The 21,335-nt window shown below is 36.8% G+C and overlaps 3 protein-coding genes across 14 annotated transcripts; all 3 read left to right on the plus strand.

The window, feature by feature from the left end:
- Window positions 1-310: 310 nt before the first annotated feature.
- Window positions 311-2,202, plus strand: LOC124298918 (syntaxin-17). Its single transcript, XM_046751586.1, has 5 exons — window positions 311-682; window positions 803-998; window positions 1,225-1,436; window positions 1,525-1,741; window positions 1,814-2,202. The coding sequence occupies exons 1-5, from the start codon at window positions 548-550 to the stop codon at window positions 1,948-1,950; spliced, it is 897 nt and encodes a 298-aa protein (XP_046607542.1). The 5' UTR covers window positions 311-547; the 3' UTR covers window positions 1,951-2,202.
- Window positions 2,203-2,343: 141 nt separating this feature from the next.
- Window positions 2,344-9,226, plus strand: LOC124298917 (motile sperm domain-containing protein 2). 2 transcript variants are annotated; one of them, XM_046751584.1, is made up of 10 exons: window positions 2,344-2,541; window positions 2,733-3,230; window positions 3,751-3,897; window positions 4,111-4,288; window positions 4,634-5,000; window positions 5,894-5,969; window positions 6,281-6,387; window positions 6,562-6,753; window positions 6,898-7,038; window positions 7,143-9,226. In XM_046751584.1, exons 2-10 carry the CDS (start codon window positions 3,149-3,151, stop codon window positions 7,308-7,310), a joined length of 1,458 nt encoding a protein of 485 aa, XP_046607540.1. In that variant the 5' UTR covers window positions 2,344-2,541; window positions 2,733-3,148; the 3' UTR covers window positions 7,311-9,226. The 2 variants fall into 2 exon arrangements, with proteins under 2 accessions (XP_046607540.1, XP_046607539.1); XM_046751583.1 differs by having other exon boundaries at window positions 2,344-3,230.
- Window positions 9,227-9,864: 638 nt separating this feature from the next.
- Window positions 9,865-18,615, plus strand: LOC124298916 (transcriptional repressor CTCFL). Of its 11 annotated transcripts, none has more exons than XM_046751578.1 (14): window positions 9,865-10,057; window positions 11,352-11,528; window positions 11,658-11,893; window positions 12,056-12,414; window positions 12,533-12,702; window positions 13,914-14,050; window positions 14,427-14,577; window positions 14,681-14,822; window positions 14,928-15,200; window positions 15,680-15,730; window positions 15,827-15,963; window positions 16,429-16,571; window positions 16,684-16,932; window positions 17,088-18,615. In XM_046751578.1, exons 2-14 carry the CDS (start codon window positions 11,399-11,401, stop codon window positions 17,145-17,147), a joined length of 2,238 nt encoding a protein of 745 aa, XP_046607534.1. In that variant the 5' UTR covers window positions 9,865-10,057; window positions 11,352-11,398; the 3' UTR covers window positions 17,148-18,615. The 11 variants fall into 11 exon arrangements, with proteins under 11 accessions (XP_046607534.1, XP_046607528.1, XP_046607538.1 ...); XM_046751572.1 differs by lacking the exon at window positions 13,914-14,050 and adding an exon at window positions 13,726-13,862 and having other exon boundaries at window positions 9,870-10,162; XM_046751571.1 differs by lacking the exon at window positions 13,914-14,050 and adding an exon at window positions 13,726-13,862 and having other exon boundaries at window positions 9,871-10,057.
- The last annotated feature ends 2,720 nt before the right edge of the window (window positions 18,616-21,335 follow it).

The following is a 21,335-nucleotide window of genomic DNA, read 5'->3' on the forward strand; positions in this document are numbered from 1 at the left end:
ACGTAGCGCCAGTAGATTTCTGACACGCTCACTGCCCTCGCTGACCGCGCGCAAGCTTGTCAGATAACTACTAGCGTCACTAGTGGTGGAAATTGGCGGCAGAATCGGGGAACATCTTGCGAACCACTTTTAGCAGCGTGTATATATATCAGTGGTTCAGTTCGATATAGCGGTCTCTCTCTTTTCTCAGTCTCTCTCTGTTGTCCATCTTAGCGACAGCAGCACCCCTATCGGATTTAACGCTAAAAATGTACTCCACTTTCATAGAGCACGTTCCCAGTACAGCGTTCGGTCTCCTTCCCTCTAGTCTTCATGTCTAGGGGTGTACCTTGATACATACGCCAATGGAAAGAGAAATAACAAAGAAGAAAAACAACTTTCAGTGCGCCTGGTGCTAAAATCTGCAGTTTCAAGTAACTAGAAAGCAATAAAATCAAACCAACGAACTACGTCGTTTTGTGACTGAAAAGGATCAGCAATAAACAAGCGCTGTCAGACGATAATTTAGCAGCTAAAGTGTTCTTGGGTTAAAACACGTAGGCAAACCATGTCGTTGCACAGTGAAACCGTAGGAAGTAAGCAACCAATCAAACGGCTGGAAATACCAATTAGCAAATTCAATGACGTCGCAATACCACATCACTTAGGAATGCTCAGAAGACATAAGACTAATATCGCCAAGGTTGAATTTTTTTCATATATCGATAACCCAATCTCCCATCTGCCCGATATTTTGCTCATGAGAAGAAAAACGGCAGCTAACATGATCAGTAATCTTGATCATCATGGTCTTACGTTTTAGCTAAAACAAACCGGAGACTGGGACCGTATCTATAAAGAACAGACGAATGCTTCTCGTCTGGTCAAACAGCTTAAACAGTTGTTGTACGAAATGGATGTTCTGCGAGGCCAAGTACAAGACAGCGATATCGCTAAGTTCGATCAACTCACAGCATACTCTAGAGCAAGTACAATGAATGCCATCAAAGAATATTTGGGTAAGCATTGAATAATTTTCGCATTGTTCAAATTTTTTGGACATCTACTGAATGAAAACTAAAAACTAAAAAGTAAAGCAGATATTGTAAGATGGAAATGATTAAATTCTAGCCATGTTATAAATAATTTGTTTATTCTTCCATACTATTAATAATGATAATAATAATAATAACAGCAATAATAATAATATTAACAACAACAATACTCAGTTATCAATAATTGCAGCGCTGGACCTCAATCTGCCTACAATGAACCGTTTGTCAACCAAAGATGAAGATGAGGCCACAAACCACCCATTTCAGGATGGCAATATCCAACTGCACGCAGAAGAGAAAGAATTGGAAAGGCAGCAGGCCTGTCTGCATGCTTGGAACTCTCTGCAGGATGATATGATACAGCTGCATCAATTGTTCGTAGACTTTAATCAACTTGTTCACGTGAGTTTAACTTTTGAGAAATTTGCTTCTATTACTGTTTGAAAATTCTTTCAAATAATATTTCAACGTTTTGTTCAAACTTTCACAGGATCAAAAAGAGTTTGTAAACAGAATAGAAGAAAATACTGAAGAGACTGAAGTAAATGTCACAGAAGGTACAAAGTTCCTAGAGAAAGCAGGAAAATACAAAACAGCGGCATACCCAATAGCTGGGGCTCTAATTGGAACCTGTCTTGGAGGTCCAGTTGGTTTAATCGCTGGTTTAAAATTTGGTGGTCTCACGGCGATTGGTTGTGGGTTGTTAGGTAAAAGTTATTCGTGTAATGAAGTCGTCAATATCGTTACAAGTTGTAATATCGCTTTTGTTTTTCTAATAGGTTTTACTGGAGGAACGCTTTTGAAGAAAAAAACTATAAAATCAAGTACGGAAAGCCAAGCAGAAAACAGACTTGAACGTGTTCATGGTTCTGATTTGCCGTCAGAAAATATAAAAGCTAGCAATAAACAACTTTGACCATTACAAGTTAAACGCAAAAAGTGTAAGTTGCATTGCTCCATGATGTAGGGGTGGAGGAACGGTTAAAAAGCAAGTAGCACCGTAAAATCCGCACTAAAAATAAAAAGGATATGAGTACGGAACGAATATATGGCTTGATAATAAGATAGCCTTCCTCAAAATGTACCTAACTGTGATCTAAATTGTAATTAACCATGTACAAATATTTTACTAATTGAATAAAATCACTCGCTATTTTATACATTCAAATTCAGGACTTTATGTATAACGTCCAATCGGAGTCTCATTAAAATAAGTAAATAATTCTACCTAATTAATGTTCGGAATGCGGTTCCTTAAAAGCTTTGACGTACAAAATATTCCCGTACCTTCTGTCAAGGGGATGGTGGTGATAATGATCAAGACTTTTTTAATTCTGCGATCCAAGATAAATTCAATTTTCGCGGTTAACGGTGCAGGCTGTCAACCGTGACGACTGAAACAAGTGCCACTAGATGCTGCGACTCTACAGGTAGTGTCGATTATGGAAACCACCAATTGAAACAACTGTGAACTTATTCAATTGTTAACCGTTAAGTTCAATCGTTGGTGCGTAGTTTGTTGTGTATATTTACGAAAAACCGACCTCGTGCTAGATCAGAGCCATTCGATGTGTCACATTGAATATATGTATTCATAGTCAATGAATTGAAATTGTTCCTTCTTTAAAAACTACCGCTCAATCCAGCAAATTGAAGACAGAATACTGTTTTAAGGGAGCTTTTTTCTTTTTCGTACAGTGTTTTCGCCTTTCTCCAATCCCCCCTCCCCCCTTCTCGTCATCCAATTTGTTTTATCATCTACACAGTTCGTGGTTATCTCGCCCACTCCGAGCGGCAAAGGTATGTTTGGGTCGAAGGGGGGGGAGGGAGTGAGATTGGATGGACTTTGACAGCAATTGCATATCGGCACAAGACGTAGACCGGGAGCGGCGTAAGATTTCGTTACGATAAATCAGTAATTTATCGCACGTTTCGCGGTCAATTTTAGCTGGTGAATTTGTCGCGTACAAACCACTGCTTGTGTTATTGTTTAACCACCTGCCGACGTCCCGAGACATTCGAAACTCACGATTGAAATATACGTGGATACAATTCGGTTACGCTTCGCAAAGTGTGCTTCGTGTGAGAAGAAAAGATTAATAAATTGATTAATCATGGAGGTGTCTGCTCAACTCATTACTGACCTCAGAAATAAATTTTTCAAGAAACTCGAGGCAGACGGCGCACCAGACCCTGGTAGGTAACCCCATTCTTTTTACTACCTTTGTTTTCCCCTTTAAGTTATCACAAACAAGGGGCAAAAGAAAACGGAATCATTAGCACTGGCAGCAATCATTAGCCTCTTAACCCTAGCACGATGTAAAAGGAACATACTTGTCGGAGCCAGTTTTTCAAGATCATAACTGAAATATAAACTTGCAATTACCATGAATGAACGAAGTTTTCACAGTTGACATTGATATCTAACTTAATTATTTGCAACATTCTGATAACTAGCTTTTTCAAATTAAATTGCAATACTTTCATCGCACTTGCTGAACTTTTTATCCGTCGGTTCTATGACTTTCCAGCTGATTGTGTCAGATTTATTTTTGAGGCCTACTTGAGGATTCCAAGCATGAAATACCTACCTTAAGACTATCCCCACCTTAGAGAGAAATGAAGAGTTTTCTCCTACAGTTTTCTAATTGAATATTCAGAAATTGGAATGCGAACAATGCGACTGGAAGTTTATATTGCTGTTATATCATTCCAGATGGCTTCCATCCGGCTGATATTGCCAGAATACGAGATACGGATAACTGGCTGAAGAGGTTTTTACAACACAACGAACTGAACGTACAAGAAGCACTGAATATGCTTTGGGATTCGTGCGACTGGAGGAAAAAATTTGGTTGTAATGGTAATATAGGATTTTTTACAATGTCAGTGTATACTTCATATGTCGATCCTTTACTTTGACGCCTTTCATTTACGTTGGTCAAGGATAATTAAACTCTGTAACAGAATCAGAATTATTATGCTGGCGCAAGACCAAAAAACTGATTGGAACTTTGATCGCACAGAGTGCTAACCTTGTAAGATTTCTACTAGCTGCAAATAATTACTGTTATAGACATCACTGAAAACAACGTTAGGAGGGATTATTTAGAGGAAGGAATCTTCTTTCCTCACAACAAAGATAAGGATGGAAAAACGCTGCTTATTTTTAAATCTAAACTACATTTCAAGGGCACTAAAGACTTTGGAGAATTACAACGATGCATCGTATACTGGTTCGAAAGATTGGAAAGGTAGAATATTTGAAGTTCTGTTCGTATCACAAGTATATAAACCGTGCCTCTGGTCGTCGGCGTTTTGCTGATTGTGTTCCTCGTTCCATATCACCTGACAAATTTATTAATAAATGCAGAAACGGTGTTATGTTTCATTTATTTGCAGTTATGGTCGAAAATATCATATTTCCAACTTGTTAATCGTACGATAATGTTTCTTTAACTGAGCAATTCATAAATTGAAGAACATGGGGTACATGTGATAAATAGAATATTCGCGATTACAAATGTTCTTTTTGTCCACAAATTAATAACTTAAGGATAGAAATCGGTACAGACAGTTTCCATTATTTTATGTTATAGACAAGACAAAGGAACCCAAATATCTGTGTTCTTTGATATGGCGGACACTGGTCTTTCGAATCTAGACATGGAGTTCACCAAGTACTTGATAGGTCTTTTTAAAACCTATTATCCGAATTTTCTCAACTACATAATCATCTATGAGATGCCTTGGGTCCTAAACACCGCTTTTAAAATAATAAAGTCCTGGCTGCCGGCGAAGGCAATTCAGAAAATCAAATTTGTCAACAAATCGACTCTGAAGGAATATGTGGATGCAGATAACGCTCTGTCTGCATGGGGAGGAAATGATGATTATTCTTTCACATTCGTCCCCGAGGAACGAGCAACAACCACGTCAAATAATGGCAAACTGGAGAACAAGAAGGTATGAAGCACTTCTCAATGTCAATTCGAATTCGCGAAAATTTTCGCAAAATAAGCTGCATAAAATCTACAAAGTCTAAAGAAATTTGAATGGAAATTATTCGTTCAGTGCTGTTATATTTTAATGGAACTCAGATATATGTTTGAAAAGCAGAGGATATGTTAATAAAAATGAATTTTTTATTTGAATAAACGATTAAAGGTTTTGTTTCTCACCTGTACAAACATTCATTTTGAAAATAGTTTCACTCGTCGGTACTTTGACATATCACTAATTGGTTCCTGAAATTGATGGAATTGACAATATCTTGTGCGCACTTTAATTGGGTCCTTTTATCAAGCTGTCTGATATGTCAGTAGGGTCTTCGACCTAGATTGCCTATATTGATGGAAACCCCACTACCCTCTTCCCCCACTCAACCTAATTGTGGCATTTTGCTGAAAGGTCAGATTCGAGCGTGAACTATTCACGGTTACTAGTGACTCAGCAGTGGCTGAGTTTACCTTGCACTCAGTCCGTCTACCCTGCTTGTCAAATTGACAAGTATACCATTTATACCACCACTTTTTATCGCCGAGTTGCTTGTGTCATACATAGATTCATTCGTCTTTGGACATGGAACAAACTCCAAAGGTATCAACGGCCAGTTATGTAACACTAAACTTGGTCTTTTGCATCCTGCTGAATAAGAGTCTAGCATCACGTATTCATAGATTTGTAATCTTATTACTTTACGTCATAAATTTTTTTAATCTGAATATACGTACCTTTTTTTTACAACTATCATGGTGGCAGTATAACACTTATTAAAAAATGTTTCAATAGCCTCGCTACTATTTTCAATCTATACTCGTTACTTTATGTCCCTTCATAACTGATAGATACTTTTTCAGGTTCACTTTGTCGATGGATCGCCAATGACTGAACAGGGACCTAGCGGATTTGGGGATCACGAAAATGAAGAATCTTGTAAGTAAATTCAGATCATATTTAACAATATTATGACTGTTTAAAAAAGCAGCAGGATATACGTATACATTGCTGCCCAGTAAAGTTGAAAATATTTTTAATTATACAAAAAGTCTCATTTAATTCTGTGAAATCAAATGAAGTAAATTATGTTTTGCAACTTATAAATGTGTTGGCAAATTAAAAACGCTGACGTAGCCTGGAGATATGCTTGTCATGTGTGATACTAGAATTGTGAAATTCAAATGAATACAAGTACAACAAATCAATGATATTTTTTAAATTCATGTGGATAATATTCATTTTTACAGTATTATCTATCGATTCTGAAGTAATAACGTTTAAGAAGGAAAAAAATGAATACTCTGGAACAATAACATTCAAAAACATTACCTCGGATAAATGCATTTCATACAAGGTAATATCATGCAATTAGCAATTTATTTTCGTTGATTACCAAACTAATCTTTACATATTTAGACTAAATATTCCAAATTTTATTTATTTATTTTAAACGATTTACAAATTAGTATTCGGCAATTTTAATTTAAAAAAATTGATCGATAAAACTGTTGTGAATTTTTTATTTCAGATCAAGACAACATCCCCAGATAAATTCAGAGTTCGCCCTAGCATGGGAGTTTTACAACCTGCGCAAATTGCTCAGGTGACCGTAATGTTGCAGCCCGGTTATGCGTTGCATGGACTTCCTCGCAACGATAAATTTCTAGTCATGTGTTTACCGATGAAAGATTTGAACGCCTCTATACCAGATCTTTGGAAGGTATTAATATAAGCTCACCAAAATATAATGTCTCAAGTTTTTAGAGTATTAATCATTTTCTTCTCAGCTTTTATTGAAAATTTTTCAATTTTCTCCCATTACTTTGTCTCATCAATAATTATATGATCATTTGTTCTCTTACAGACTTCGGGAAAAAGTGCACAGCAACATAGATTGAGATGCGCAGGTCTGGGTTCAGAAAATGGAGACACTTCAAAATCGAATTTTTTTGCAAACAATTCGGGTTCGAGTGGTGATAGATCTTTGGATAGACTGTTTTCAAAGGTGAGAACAATCGGGATATAAATTTAACCATTCTTCACGAACCTAAAACATCTTTATTTTACTGTTCAGATTTATGAATATCTTTTCTTGTTTTCTATTTCTAGGTATCGCAGTTAGAAGACTGTCAAAATAAACTCCATGGGGATTTAGTATTCTCAAGAAGATTACAGTTGATATCAATTGCCCTAACCGTTCTCATGGCAATAGCGATCATCTACATTTTGAGATCGGATATTAGAAACGCAGCTGAACAGGTGTGTTATCACCGATAACATGTACAGTATGTAAAATTGAAATGGAACGAAATAACAATACCTGAATCTAACAAATGAGTAAGCATTATTTTCGTGGGTGCTGTTAACACGCTAGGTATACACGGCCATACGACAACTTAATTCATTTGTTACATCCATAGTTTGACATAGTTCATCTCTTGATTAAAATTGTCAACTTGAAATTCGTGCCTAAAAGAAACTTAGCGTAGCCAAATTATTGTAATTTTTGCTGAAAGTTTAGTTGAGTGGGCTGAGTTGTCGCAATGATCTCTGAGCAAGCCCAATTCATCCAAGTTTAGATTACGATGTAAATGTTATGGTATCTTAGATGTGCAACTGTGTCCGACCCAAGGAGTTTGATTATTGCCATTTCTTACATAACATTCCGCAGCTACGTGCTAAACTAACTTTCATTCGTAAAAATATGACGTAACACATGCATGTCATACATACTCGTAAGACGACCATTCTTACTATTACTACGTAAATTTATTGAATATACTGTAAAAAGAATACGGGAAGAAAAAAATTTAAAACCGAGCGAGTATTTGTGTATGCTATTCATATTATGATTTGTCCAAATTATTTTAGCTTTTAGCACCATTAGAATAATATTGAATTTCATATCTATTTTTCATTGGGTTTGTTATCTATATTCATTCTTGGAACTACTTCGTTTTAGAAATTCAATAAAATTTTATTTAGAAAGTGTTCGACTATTATGTTTTTCATATTTTGCGCACAACTGAAATGCAATTTCGCACTCGTACATGCGTTAATTAAAAATCAACTCAACTTCGTCAAAAATTTACGATACGTTTTGTAATATGAGAAATGACTGTAACTTCACTAAATCAAACTAACTAAGTGAGAGAACCTTTTCATACATATGATTAACGTAATAATAATACTAATTAAAAAAAGAAAAAAAAAAACACATGAAAGATGTACAACTCATTAAACGTGCTATTTAAGCTTGAAATTTTCATTACACATATTTTTATAAGCTTTTTTATATACTACCTATGTAACTTGATGTATGCTACCATTGTATTAATTCAAAATGCGTGTTTCTATACGCTATTGTCACATAACTCATAACATTGTAGGCAATTTGATTTTTGAAAAAGTATGTGATTATATTTTGGATATTTTGTTTTTTGTTTCTGTTTTGTATATCTGTCCATCTATATAACATCACATAAAGTTACTCATTTACGATATTTTCAGATTTTTCAATTTTATGTCTTCAAATACCGAGTTACGTTTTACACATTTACTTTTTATCATTTATGTAAACCTCTCCTTATACAATACCTGTACTTATACCTAATCAAACGTTATGACTTCCGTAATATGCAGTAACTATTGATGAGATTTGAATCATTTTTTCGTTTCTAACTCTCCCGCCTTAGAGCAGTATGAAAAAAACGAAATACTCAATAATAAGGAAAACTTTTGGATTGTAAGTGACAAACCGTTTCTATCATACTGATCTACATCTCTCTCTCTCTCTCTCTTTCTATCGTGATACCTACTAAGCTTGTGAAGTTGCTCTGTTTCTTCATCATTTTATTTACATCTCGTAATTATACTGCTATGAATAATTTCAGTACAAATTAAATAGAAAAAATTTTTTAGTAATATACGTAATTGTATTTTTCAATTCTGTGTCTAGGCTGCAATATAAATAATATACGTATAAATATTATTATTTATGCTGTGTATCGGAGTATTAGAATAATCTGTATTAAATAATGTTACACCATGCGACCTAAAATGTATCAAAGAAGAAGAATCGGGAAAAGATTAAACAGAAAACCGTTGATATCATTTATTTTATGTTCGGTCTAGAGTACCACCAAAATATATACATATAGAAAAAAAAAAATATATATCCAAATGTTACGTAATATGAAACGTGTTTCAATCGTTTATTCCTTTGTATCTCCACCCCGTGCCGATCAACGAACATGACCAGATGAATAAACGATTCAATACATTTACGTAGCAGTATGCGTAGAATTTTTTGTCTGCTAAGTGTTCAATTAATTTTACTCTTCATGCAAAATATACGTCGGAAATAAAAATGCTCAAATCGGGTATGTAAATTAGAACGAAATTAATTTAACGTTTTTCAGCAATCGTATGGGTATGAGAATTTCATAAATAATTATTTATTTACAAATGGCCGTGTCCCCACTCCACAACAAGATCGTGCGTCATCTTTTTCCCCTTAATTTCCCGCCCAAATTTCGTGTTGGCGTCAATCGGATGTGTGTACATACTTATACAGTATAATATGACGCGTAGATTTTTTAAAAATTTTGTCGGGTAAAGAAAAGTGAAAATCGCGTTGAGTAGTATTGGGAGACGGAGCAGCGTTATCGCGAAATACATAATATTGTATCGGCAAAGCGAGCGGATCATGCGTCGGTTAGAAGTAGCAAGCCGGGAGAGGAGCCGTACGATAAGTGTGCAGAATTCTGGTTAGCCAGTCGTCCAGTTTGGGGGCAAATGCATTCGAACCACTGCGCATGTTCGGTCGCGCAGCATTTGAACTTTCGTAGTCGATTGTCGCCATATTGGCTTGTAGCTCTTACACAACGCCCTCACACGAATAATTCCGAGTTAAAAGGTAAGCGAATATTATCGGGAATAACGATTTGGAAGTGCAGTGTTAATGTGATAATCCGCGTACTAAGTGAGCGTGTGAAACTCCGTGCGGCATCGAACTATTCACGGTGAGTAGAACCCCGCAGTATTACGGTAAATGCTTCGGTCCGTTGTGGCGGAGGACGGAACGCATCCTCCTAGCTGCGCCCTCCATATTGATGACAGCGCCGACGGTGATAATTTTCTGAAATTTTTGCCGTTAATGCCCCCTGTGTCCTGAAATCCAAAGCATGATATTGTCTTAAAAGCTATCCGGCAGAATGCGCGATTTCTTATCCAACCTGCGGCTTCCCGCTGAAAGAGGATCGAAGAATTTTTTCATCGCTAACCCAATCCTGACCCTCTCCTCGCCCCGACGCCTATCGCCTACGATAATGCCGCTCTGCCCATGGCGTCCGAGTCATGCCTGCTCGCCTGTCTGACGTCCCGTTCTCTGCCTTTCCTCCTATCGCCACGCTATGCTCTTAACTACTCGCCGTTCCTCCTTTACCGCACCGATTTTCCTTTGGCCGATGCTTGACGCCGCTCGGCGTTCTCGGCTTCGCTGATCATCTGGAGCATCTATCGGTCGGAATACGGGTGTCCGAACGAATATGTCGAGGCCCCGCGTAATCGGCACGTTGTTGCGTTGCTGCGTGTGCGTATATCCGTTCCGTATTCGGTGGAATGAAATTTTTTCTTTCCCCTCTCTCTCTATTGATTTTTCCCCATCAACCCACGAATTCCCCAAATTACAACATCATGTAGCTCACAACGCTGGCCCAGAATATTTTCACCCTAACAATGTAGGAACGTGGTGTCACGTTGCCGTTGATACGCAAATTTACCTGATTTGATACATGTTTTATTCTTCACTGCTGCTGATTCCTTACGGAATTTTTTCCTCGTCACTTTGTATTTTCGCTGCAGTGAATTTTGGTTCAGGATAAAACGTAACTATAGCTCCTGATGATTTCTTCGGACTTTGAGATCGTATATGGATGTGAAAGTTAGTCCCAACATACAACACATAGCATGAAAACGCACTGCATATTTGACACGTTTGTCCATTGATAACAGCAGATAAACATTGTAGCTGTACACACAGTAACAATTCAGGGTTGAAAAACATGCACATGTTTTGTTGGAAAATAAATTGTTCGTTCTTCTTCAAGCCATGCCAAAATAAATTACATTCCATTAATCCATCGGTGGAATTAAAAACGAAATACATGCGCAGCACTGTTCTCTGGTAATCCATTCAGAAGATGAATTGGCGGTACTTAATACGGGTTAGCCAAGACATTTGAAGTAATCTACCGACAGATTCATAGAAAGCATATTAAAATCATAAATAAAATGAACTTCTCAATTGTGTTGCAGGTGAAGAATATTGAGGACCGAGGAGCACTAGCGTATGGTTACACACGATGTCCGGTAACGTAGCTGCGATTAAGTTGGAAGAGGGGCAAGAGTCTGTCACGGAGATACAGACGTACCTCGAGACATTCAACAAAGAAATTGAGGGAGGCCAGGGCGAACAGCTTCAGCATGTACAACGTGAGCACAGCTATAAGCCTAATTTTCCCTGCTTCGGTTCAAGTTCAAATTGAAAATTTCACCAAGATTTATCCATCGCTGAATTTCTTTCTTTCGATACGATCACCTGAGAATTTTGATTTCTGATAGTGCAACAAGTTGAGGGTCTCACCGGTGGGGACGATGGTGGCACCTACTTTGTCGATCAATCTGGCCAGTACTATTATCAAGCCAGTAGCGACGACCCACCAGTTATGACTCAAGTACAAATTCAAGAAGCAGACGATGGGGAAGGTCAGAACGACGGCGAAGATGGTCAGGATGAACAGTACCACGAAATAGAAGAGCTTGAGAATGTGCAGAGTGGAGAGAATGCGAGTAAACAGGTTCGTCAGATTTCAGGCTTCAAATAAAAGGTTGAAAACTTCGTCAACTAGATGGAATAGAAACGGAATTACTATATGACCACTCATGATTACTTTTCAGACAACTGTAATCGATTTTATAATTCCATCTGCAAGAACTCAACACTTTTATTCTTTTATCAGGGTACAGTATCCACGAATGGAAATAGCCAAGTGGTTATTAACTCTGGTGACGCGTATCAAACAGTGACAATTGTGCCGTCAGATACAAACCCAGGTGAAGTTAGCTACGTGTTAATCGTGCAGCAGCCTGAATCTGAGGAAAAAGATGGTCGAACGGAAGACGTGGAAGTGGGCGAAGGTGAGGAAGGGGAACAAGATTTAACTGTTTATGACTTTGAGGACAATGAGGACAACGACGCACCTGTTGAGTCCGAAGCTGAAGATGATAAGACAAAAATAATCAAATTCATCCCTAAGAAATCACAGACCGTGACACAGGCTCACATGTGTAACTACTGCAATTACACAAGTCCCAAGCGGTGAGAAATATTCATAATTTCTCTACTTAATCTGCATATCGTTTAATGTTGAACCACTTTAGTCGGTTTGCTATCGTTTCATATCGGCCACATGATACTAAGCCTATTTTATAAACAGATATCTCTTATCTCGCCACATGAAATCTCACTCCGAGGAAAGACCACATAAATGTAGCGTTTGTGAAAGAGGCTTTAAGACTTTGGCTTCCCTGCAGAACCACGTTAACACACATACGGGAACAAAACCTCATCACTGCAAGTTCTGCGACAGCGCTTTCACTACGTCTGGTATGATATATTTTTATAAATTTTATCATGTCTTCTTGCAAATTTGTCATGAACTGGTACAACATTTCATCTTCTTGCAATAATAATTGGTAATACTAGAATCGACATCAGTTGAATCATTTTAGAAAATTGTATGCATGTTTCTAAAGCAGTCCCTGCCTGTTTGACCGTCATATCTAACTTACGATGCGTTGAAGTTTATCAGCAAAAAGTGTTTATTATTTCGTAGTATTCGAAAAGAGTTTAAATATTACACAATTGAAGTCAAAATTCATGAAAACAAAGGTCTGATCTGGATCGAAACGAAGTGAAATGTTCATACTGTGTACCATGAATTGTATCTGCTCTTTGTATACTTTGTAAATGTTGTTATGCTTGTGAATTTGTGTGTATATCTGCATGCGTTGTGTGTACCGACATGTTTTTTTTTTTTTTCTGGAGGCCTTGGACAGTTTTGGTAATCACATTTTGCTTAACACTTCTTATCCCTGTCATGCCATTCTAATGAAGCCGTGTAATAAAATGTCTCACAATATCTTTTCTTTTTTTATTTTTTATAACTTCGCCAGTTCTATTTTTCTTCCTGAACATCAACTTTGAGAAATATTGTGGTTACTAAATTACAAAACCTTATAATTTTCTAGATTAATTCGACAAAACATCCTTACTTGTTGCCAGCTGTACGTGGCTTGAAAAGTTCAATTCTATTCACAGTAACCATATGTGCTTATATAATATAGATCCCAACTCCTCGTGCATGTCAATCACCAGATACTTTGCTTTCGAGGTCCATTCCACGCTTTGAAATAAAAAAACCATATTATCGTTGTAGAAACTTGTACCGATAACACTTAGAAATACATCCCAGTGCGCAAAATCAGCACGTGGCTTATATCGTACTGTGCTTAAACTACCATCTTTCTAGTCTTGTTCCCATTCTTGTATAAAATAATTTGAATGTGAAATAAAAAAGCTGTGAGTAAGACTGGCGATTATAGTGTGGGTCTCTATCTTTGGTTGCAGGTGAACTTGTAAGACATGTTCGGTACAGACATACCCATGAAAAGCCGCACAAATGTCATGAGTGTGATTACGCCTCGGTTGAGTTGTCCAAACTTAAACGACACATTAGGTGCCACACTGGAGAACGTCCCTATCAGGTACGTCCCTTTATTACATTATACAATTTTCTTTTTCTTTTCATTATTCAGGGGAACTGGTTCGTCACACTCGGTACATGCACACGCGCGACAAACCCCACAAATGTACCATTTGCGATTACGCTAGTGTTGAGAAGAACAAACTGCATCATCACATGCGCATTCACACGGGAGAACGTCCATACGAGGTTTTTCATCCTATAACGTTCTTTACCTCACAGTTCACCTAGTCTAATGAATGAAAAACGGATTTCTTTGCCTTTCTTTCAAGAATAGGATGGTCGAAAAGATCCTTCCTTATCACGGATTTGTGGAATGGCTTACGTATTTATTGAAAAAATTTCAAAAATTGTAGCCAAATTTTACCAACTTAAGTTGCCTTTTTGCATAAAATATAAATTATTAACAAAACTTATCTGCTTCATGCAAAACACTTTGTTCTCATTGCAATTTACATAATTGAATTAGCAATTCAAAAATATATTGTAACAGCAATTTTGAATATATTCCTGTAAATAATGATAGATCTTCATTGTTTTCATTCATATATTTTTCTTGATATAGTGTCCACATTGTACGTATGCAAGTCCAGACACCTTCAAGCTGAAACGTCATTTGCGCATTCATACGGGCGAAAAACCATATGAATGTGATATCTGCCAAGCAAGATTTACACAGTCTAACAGTTTAAAGGCTCACAAGCTAGTTCACAACGGTGAGTGGAAAAAAAATTCTTGAACCTGTTACCTTCTTCTTTTTTTTCTGTTTTCGTCTGCGACTGAGCGTTATTTAATCAGCTGTCACTTTTTTTTATTCAGTTGGAGATAAGCCCGTATTTCAATGTGAATTATGCCCAACAACGTGCGGAAGAAAAACTGACCTCAGAATTCACGTTCAAAAGTTACACACTTCTGATAAGCCGTTGAAATGCAAGAGATGTGGCAAGACATTCCCTGACAGGTGAGAATCTGATGTGTTATGACAAATCTTAATATAATCGACGGCTACTTCACTTCTTGGTACTTGATACTCAATGATGACATAAATCGCGGATTTATGTTACAGGTATAGTTACAAACTTCACAATAAAACGCATGAAGGTGAGAAATGTTACAAGTGCGACCTCTGCCCGTACGCTTCAATATCAGCTCGTCACCTTGAGAGTCACATGCTCATTCATACGGATCAAAAACCGTATCAGTGTGATCATTGCTATCAATCATTTAGGCAAAAACAATTGCTTAAACGCCACTGTAATCTATACCACAATCCTTCCTACGTACCGCCACCACCTCAAGAGAAGACACATCAATGTCCAGAGTGCGAAAGACCGTTCAGGTATAAAATTGTTATTAATCATGCGTATATACATCTATTTTTTTCTCGATTGTTAAATAAAATCATCGATACTAAACTAATTCGTCATTCTAAATTCAAAAGAACTTTTAGAATGCGGATGGTTATCGTTTTTCAATCGAGAATTAGAATGTTTACAAATCTCATTATAAGTTATTAACCAACTAAAAATAATATGGCAACTGCGACTGAAGCGTGGTTGTAATAAATCTCGAATATCTTACAATTAAATACTGTTAAAATGAGTATGTGATCAATTGTTTGAAACGAATTATTAATTTTTTTCTTTACAATTAATAACATTGTTAGTCAGTAGTTAATTGACCCCTTCACTATTGCAAAACAAAAAAAAAAGCTATGAATATAGAAAGAATGAACAAATAAAAACAATGTCAAATGTCAGAGTCGTAAGTGTAGAAATTATTACGATGAAAATGTATTTGTATTTTTCTGATCAACAGCTGCAACCCGGTTATGGGTTGGAAAGTGTCTTGTTCTGGTGCTAAATACAGGTGAATATTTGCTGATAGCGAAGGGGTTCAAAGAAGTCGAATGCAATCTGATAGAATGTTAGTAGATGAATAAATCAATGTTTGATATTTGAATAGGCACAAAGGAAACCTCATACGACACATGGCTGTACATGATCCTGAATCGTCCCTTCAAGAAAAACAACTGGCCCTTAAAATTGGACGTCAAAAGAAGATACAAATCATTGATGGTCAAAGGGTTGAAGTTATGACTGGTAAGTCGAAGTTTTTGAACCGGTAATTTGATTCATTTTACTATTCAGCCGGTTTCACACAAATGGATAAATTTCGTTAATTTCCACCCAAACTTTCTTTGAAGTATGTTGGCACAAGTTATCATTCTTCAGAACTACATTGCGTTGTTTTTAAGAGAAGGGTGTCATTATGTAACTCCTTACCTTCTAAATCTGCTGTTTCTAATCTGATACCAAATTCAAGAAATTTAAACGTTGAGAAATATTCTTAAAAGTTGTCCATACGATGAGAATTTTAATCTTAGACTAGAAATGGCTGATTTAAGGAGTGTGACATCGAAAAATGTAGACCCATTTTCTCAACGCTTCAACTATTCCGATTGCGTGTGGGGTGTGGATTCTCTACACTAAGATTATTTTCGCAAGGATGCTTACGATATGATGAAGATCATTGACTAATCTCCATGTGTTGTGTTGCCGTGGCAGGAGACTTAGCTTCTAAACTTAAAGGTTACGATGACGAAGATGAAGAAGACGAGGATGAGATGATGGCCGTCGAAGGAAGCGACGGGCAGCAATATGTCGTCTTGGAAGTGATCCAGTTAGCAGATAATCAAGGAACTGATCAGGTATATTATTGATTGAATTGAAACAAACTTGAAATGAAATACCTGTTTCTGAAAATAATTTATACGTTTGTATAATTAATATTGTTGTAATTACTTTCTTTCCTCCTAACAGATGGCTGTTGTTGCTAGCGAAGATGGAGATTTGGTGATGCAAGATCCTTTGAGTCAGGATGAAGTAGTGGGTGGAACGGAAGAAGGTGAGGAGGAAGAAGAAGAGGAAGTAGAAGAACATCAAGAAACCATCGAATTGAAACTAGAAGATAGTACCCATAATACCAGAAAATCAACACGATTGTCCGAATCATCGCAAAACGATCCAAAGCTACAAAAAGACATGGAAACCTGCTTCGGTTTTGACGAGGTAAATTGACTAACTATTTCAGTTCAATGCCGCGTGAAAAAACGAAATAAATTGAATTTTTAATTTCTGAGTGACAACTTCATACTCACATTAATTGTGATCCGTTGTTTTCCCTAAATGATAATAATTTTTCACTATTTTTTCCTCGTACATAGGAAGAGGAAGAGGACGAGGAAGACGATAGCAATATTCATCTATTACAGACAATATCGTAATAAAGAAACACCGGGGGTAATGTACCTATACATAGCTACCTACCTACTTAATAGTCAAATATTTTTCTCTTCAAATATGTTACATATAACTATACATAAGTGATAAGCAGTGACATTGCAGAGACTGTGTGAACAGATTAGATCATACACCCACAGATAAACACCCATATTATAATAATTTATAGATATGTAGTAATTTTAAGCTTTTACATTGGATAATAATTGTAATGATGACCTTATTATTAATGTTGTTATTATTTTTATTATGAAATATGAGGTACTACTTAGGTTATGCAACAATTGTAATATGTAAAGCGAGCGCGGCGAAAATGATGTTGGAACATATTTACATCGTGCTCAGTAATTCTTTTAAAGTGGATAGCAAGAAGTTAGATTTACAGTTAAATTGAATACATGTTAGCGGTACGATATACGGTATAATAGTTTGAAATTTGTTATTTCAAAACACAGGTGATTTGATGGTATTGAAAAGTGTTATATGTAAGCATTATCATCCACCATACATTGAAATTACCAATTTCATCTTGGGTACAAAAATGAAGTCTCGTCGAAAATTTGACGAACTTACAAAATTGAAACCAGTTCAATGCGCTTTGTAAATAAGTGCTTATTATGATTATGTTACCTATATTTCAAGTAAGATTTGGGCCGATAGATATACATAAAGTACATTAAATATACAAACAAAACTTGGACAAGATATATTCTGATTCAATGGTGTATCATGTGTCTACTGGCACGATTACGTAATTGGGTTTATCTGATATCGCGACAAACGTAATTTCCAATTTTCAATGCACTCACAAAAAATTTTAGATTTTCTGAATGGTCTAATATTAATTAAAACGATGATGAAATAATGGCAATGTGTTATCAAAGTAAGACAATCGATTTCCTGGTATTCACAAACGTTATCATAGAACGTACTCTATTTTTTTAGTCGTGGAAACATTATTTGAATGTTCTTCACTGTTATCTGTATCATTTTTCTGCCGAGGCTGCATCTGATATTACCACTTTCTTGTGACTAAGATGAAGTTATACCGCACAATATTTATCATATCAGGGATCACCTGACTCGCCATTACATCTACAGATTCTGTTTCATTTTTTTTCCCTTGAACCGAGTTTTAATTTTTAGGACTTCGTTCCAGGTTAAATAAGAATAAGTTCTAAACTTTCGGTACAGTGTAAGATAAGATAAACTCAATTTATTCATATGTACAGAAACAAAATATTCAAGAAAAGGGAAAAAAAAATTGAATAAGAACAAACCCATAAACAATGTAATAACTATAGTGAATCGTAAGTAATCAGGTAGAAAAACAATTTTGTTCGATGCACGAATGTTTAGTTCATATTTGTGTTTAGATAGCACGATTTTTTCACATGCAAATTAACCTAGTGTTAAAGAAATCAAAAAAAGAATAAAAGAATATTATATTAATTCATTAAAGTTATTGCGACAGATAAAAGTATCTGATAATATTATTATCCGATCTTTTTACGTGTCGTAATTATTAATTTATGTATTTCTTCTATACTTACTATCAATAATATTATTATCAACTCGGTACAGGTTTAACAGAATCATTCATTGCCGGACGATGTAAATGTTACTTGTTCTTCTGCTCGTTACTAACAACTTATAATGTTACTAGTAGCGTGGGGAATGAAAAAACAAAATAAGATTAAAACTGATCGACACAACGCAAAAGCAAAACAAACTATGTAAAAAGTATGTACGAGTTTTTCTTACAATTATAGTAATTGTACATAATTTAGATGACTTATTATTATTACTATTAAGATAATTATTATTGTATTCTGGTGTCACAAAATTGTACACACTTTCTTACGTTTATTCCAAAGAGAAGTGTAGTGATTTCTCAACAATACATGTTCACTAATCAATAACTGCCTGAATGATTTTGCCATTCCAATGAAAAGGCTAAGTAAATGAATGTTAAAATTGTTCATAATATTGTTCGGGTACTTTTCAATTTTCAACGCCGAAACGAAATCCAAAAACTTAATTCGACGGCATGAAGATACTATTTCTCTGTACAATATTACTGTACGTATTTTCCCTTAAAAATAACCGGACATCCGAATCGAATTCGCCGTCAGAACTTGTCGCTGAACACAATTTTCTCCCTCGAGAGACTGCGAGTCGATCTCCACACGGGGTCATTGCCGGTCGGTGAGTAACCCTTGCCTGTCGAGTCTGCTCAACAGATGGAGCGACCAACGGAAGTCGCGCCGATCGTCACTCATCATGATCCTGCACGCTGCAACGCTGATTAACGACTGGTGACCAAGACGCTTGCGACCCTCGGTTCCCCCTCCTTCGTCGCAACTATATGGCTGAAGTGCTGAAAGAGGAAGGAGGAATCGATTGATTGCAGACTTTCGAGACTTTTCAGTCCCGTTGATTACAATTAACAACTAGTTAGTCTGATCAAAATAGGTCTGAATTAAAAATATTCGGGATATTGCTGCATTCTCGTACAACAGGGGTTTTCGACCCTCACGAACTCAAATGCGAAGTCAATTTTGAGCTGGATAGCCGGTGTTTCGAGAAATGAGGAAAATTTGACATCTTTTGTGTTTTCCTCAAAAACTGCTATCGATAGATGAAAAATGACTTGACCGTCGTGTAGAGTGGAAAATTCTACGTCGAATTGTGTCCTCGTTTGTCGGAGACGGAATTGGAATAATAAATTGATAAAAAAGAAATTCTATTTATCGACGGCATCTGGGAAATTTTGGTGAAATAATTTCTTTTTTCCTAATTTGATAATCCGACTCCGTTTCCTACATGTGAGGACATAATTCGATGCAAAATTTTTCGCTGTATACGATGGTCAAGTCATTTTTCATCTATCGATAGCAGTTTTTGAGAAAAACTAAAAAAAACGTCAAATCTTTCCGTTTTCTCGAAACGTCTACTATCCAGCTCAAAAGTGACTTCAGATTCGAGTTCCTGAAAGTCGGTAACTAGCACACAAAAATGTAACCATATCCCGAATATTTTTAACTAAAACCTACTTTGACTCGACTGTAATTAGCAACCAACTAAACTAACGAGCATTTGGAAATTATCACGAATCTCATTGCATTATTAGCTCAGATACGTATAACGCGAAAAAATGTTTGGCGAATGATTCTCTTATCTCTGGTGAATATATCCTGCGTTCAAGTACGCGGGGATGGAAAATGTACTAATTTACTTGTTTTCTCATTATCTGACGTAGGGGATGACGATCGAGTTAATTGCAACTTTCGACCCCTCCCCTCGGTCCAGAAAGGTGCAGATTACGTGCCCAGGTGCCGTGGGCATTAGTCTTCGCGAGACAGACGCCACCTTCTATCCCTTAGCGATATTACGGCGGCGCCACACCCACCGGATGGTCAACAACCCCAGATCCACCCTCTCTACGCTGGCTATCCGAGCTTTATTTATAGAACCAACAATGAACGGCCGGGTATCGCCGAACCCATGAAGACACGATTGACGTTGTGGAGGATCCATTGCGCCCTGGAGGACGAGGGTTGATTCGAGTGCGAGTTACGCCACGCTTACGTAAGCAGGATTAAATCACCCTATCCGTATAATTGGGACCGAAAACTTATATCCTATATCCGCGGATAATAACCTCTGTTACACTGAGAAAAATTTCATTTGTATAGTAACTAGAAAAATTGAGTAAAACATTTCCCTAAAAATTCGAAGAAATCGTAGAAATCATCTTCACCATTGCGGCGTACACTAAACGATTAAAGTTGAACGTTCCGTATCACGTATAACAGCTGGTTGTGACCGCCGAATGTTTTACCCCCGCGATATTTACATATATGCTTTTTAAACCGTGTTAGTCAGAATCGTTGTTACTATCATAGGCTTTATACCTATACTTATTAGCCTATTAACGCGTGGCTATTTTTATCCGGATTTAGAACAAAGGACCCGAGCGGTTCGTTGCGCCGTGGCCTGTTACACCGCATTGCACATGTATGCATGTATTTATGTATGCCCATTGTACGTACGTGTAAATACGTGTAAATAGGTGTAAATACGTGATCCTATTGCGACTAGCGCGTTTAATTTACGACACCGCTGACGAAACCCTCGAGATAGACTGGCTGGCCTGCATTATGCGGAGA

Source organism: Neodiprion virginianus, chromosome 2 (assembly GCF_021901495.1).
Source record: "Neodiprion virginianus isolate iyNeoVirg1 chromosome 2, iyNeoVirg1.1, whole genome shotgun sequence".
In the NCBI taxonomy this organism is placed as follows: domain Eukaryota; kingdom Metazoa; phylum Arthropoda; class Insecta; order Hymenoptera; family Diprionidae; genus Neodiprion; species Neodiprion virginianus.

Bases quoted from the DNA above. Each gene is read 5' to 3' on its own strand.
- LOC124298917 (XM_046751583.1), top strand. From the start codon at position 3,149: ATGGAGGTGTCTGCTCAACTCATTACTGACCTCAGAAATAAATTTTTC. The intron at 5,001-5,893 runs GTATGAAGCACT...ATACTTTTTCAG, and splicing joins GCAAACTGGAGAACAAGAAG to GTTCACTTTGTCGATGGATC. The intron at 7,039-7,142 runs GTGAGAACAATC...TTCTATTTCTAG, and splicing joins TGGATAGACTGTTTTCAAAG to GTATCGCAGTTAGAAGACTG.
- LOC124298916 (XM_046751578.1), top strand. From the start codon at position 11,399: ATGTCCGGTAACGTAGCTGCGATTAAGTTGGAAGAGGGGCAAGAGTCT. The intron at 12,415-12,532 runs GTGAGAAATATT...TTTTATAAACAG, and splicing joins AATTACACAAGTCCCAAGCG to ATATCTCTTATCTCGCCACA. The intron at 14,051-14,426 runs GTTTTTCATCCT...TTCTTGATATAG, and splicing joins CGGGAGAACGTCCATACGAG to TGTCCACATTGTACGTATGC.
- LOC124298918 (XM_046751586.1), top strand. From the start codon at position 548: ATGTCGTTGCACAGTGAAACCGTAGGAAGTAAGCAACCAATCAAACGG. The intron at 1,437-1,524 runs GTGAGTTTAACT...AAACTTTCACAG, and splicing joins ACTTTAATCAACTTGTTCAC to GATCAAAAAGAGTTTGTAAA. The intron at 1,742-1,813 runs GTAAAAGTTATT...TTTTTCTAATAG, and splicing joins GATTGGTTGTGGGTTGTTAG to GTTTTACTGGAGGAACGCTT.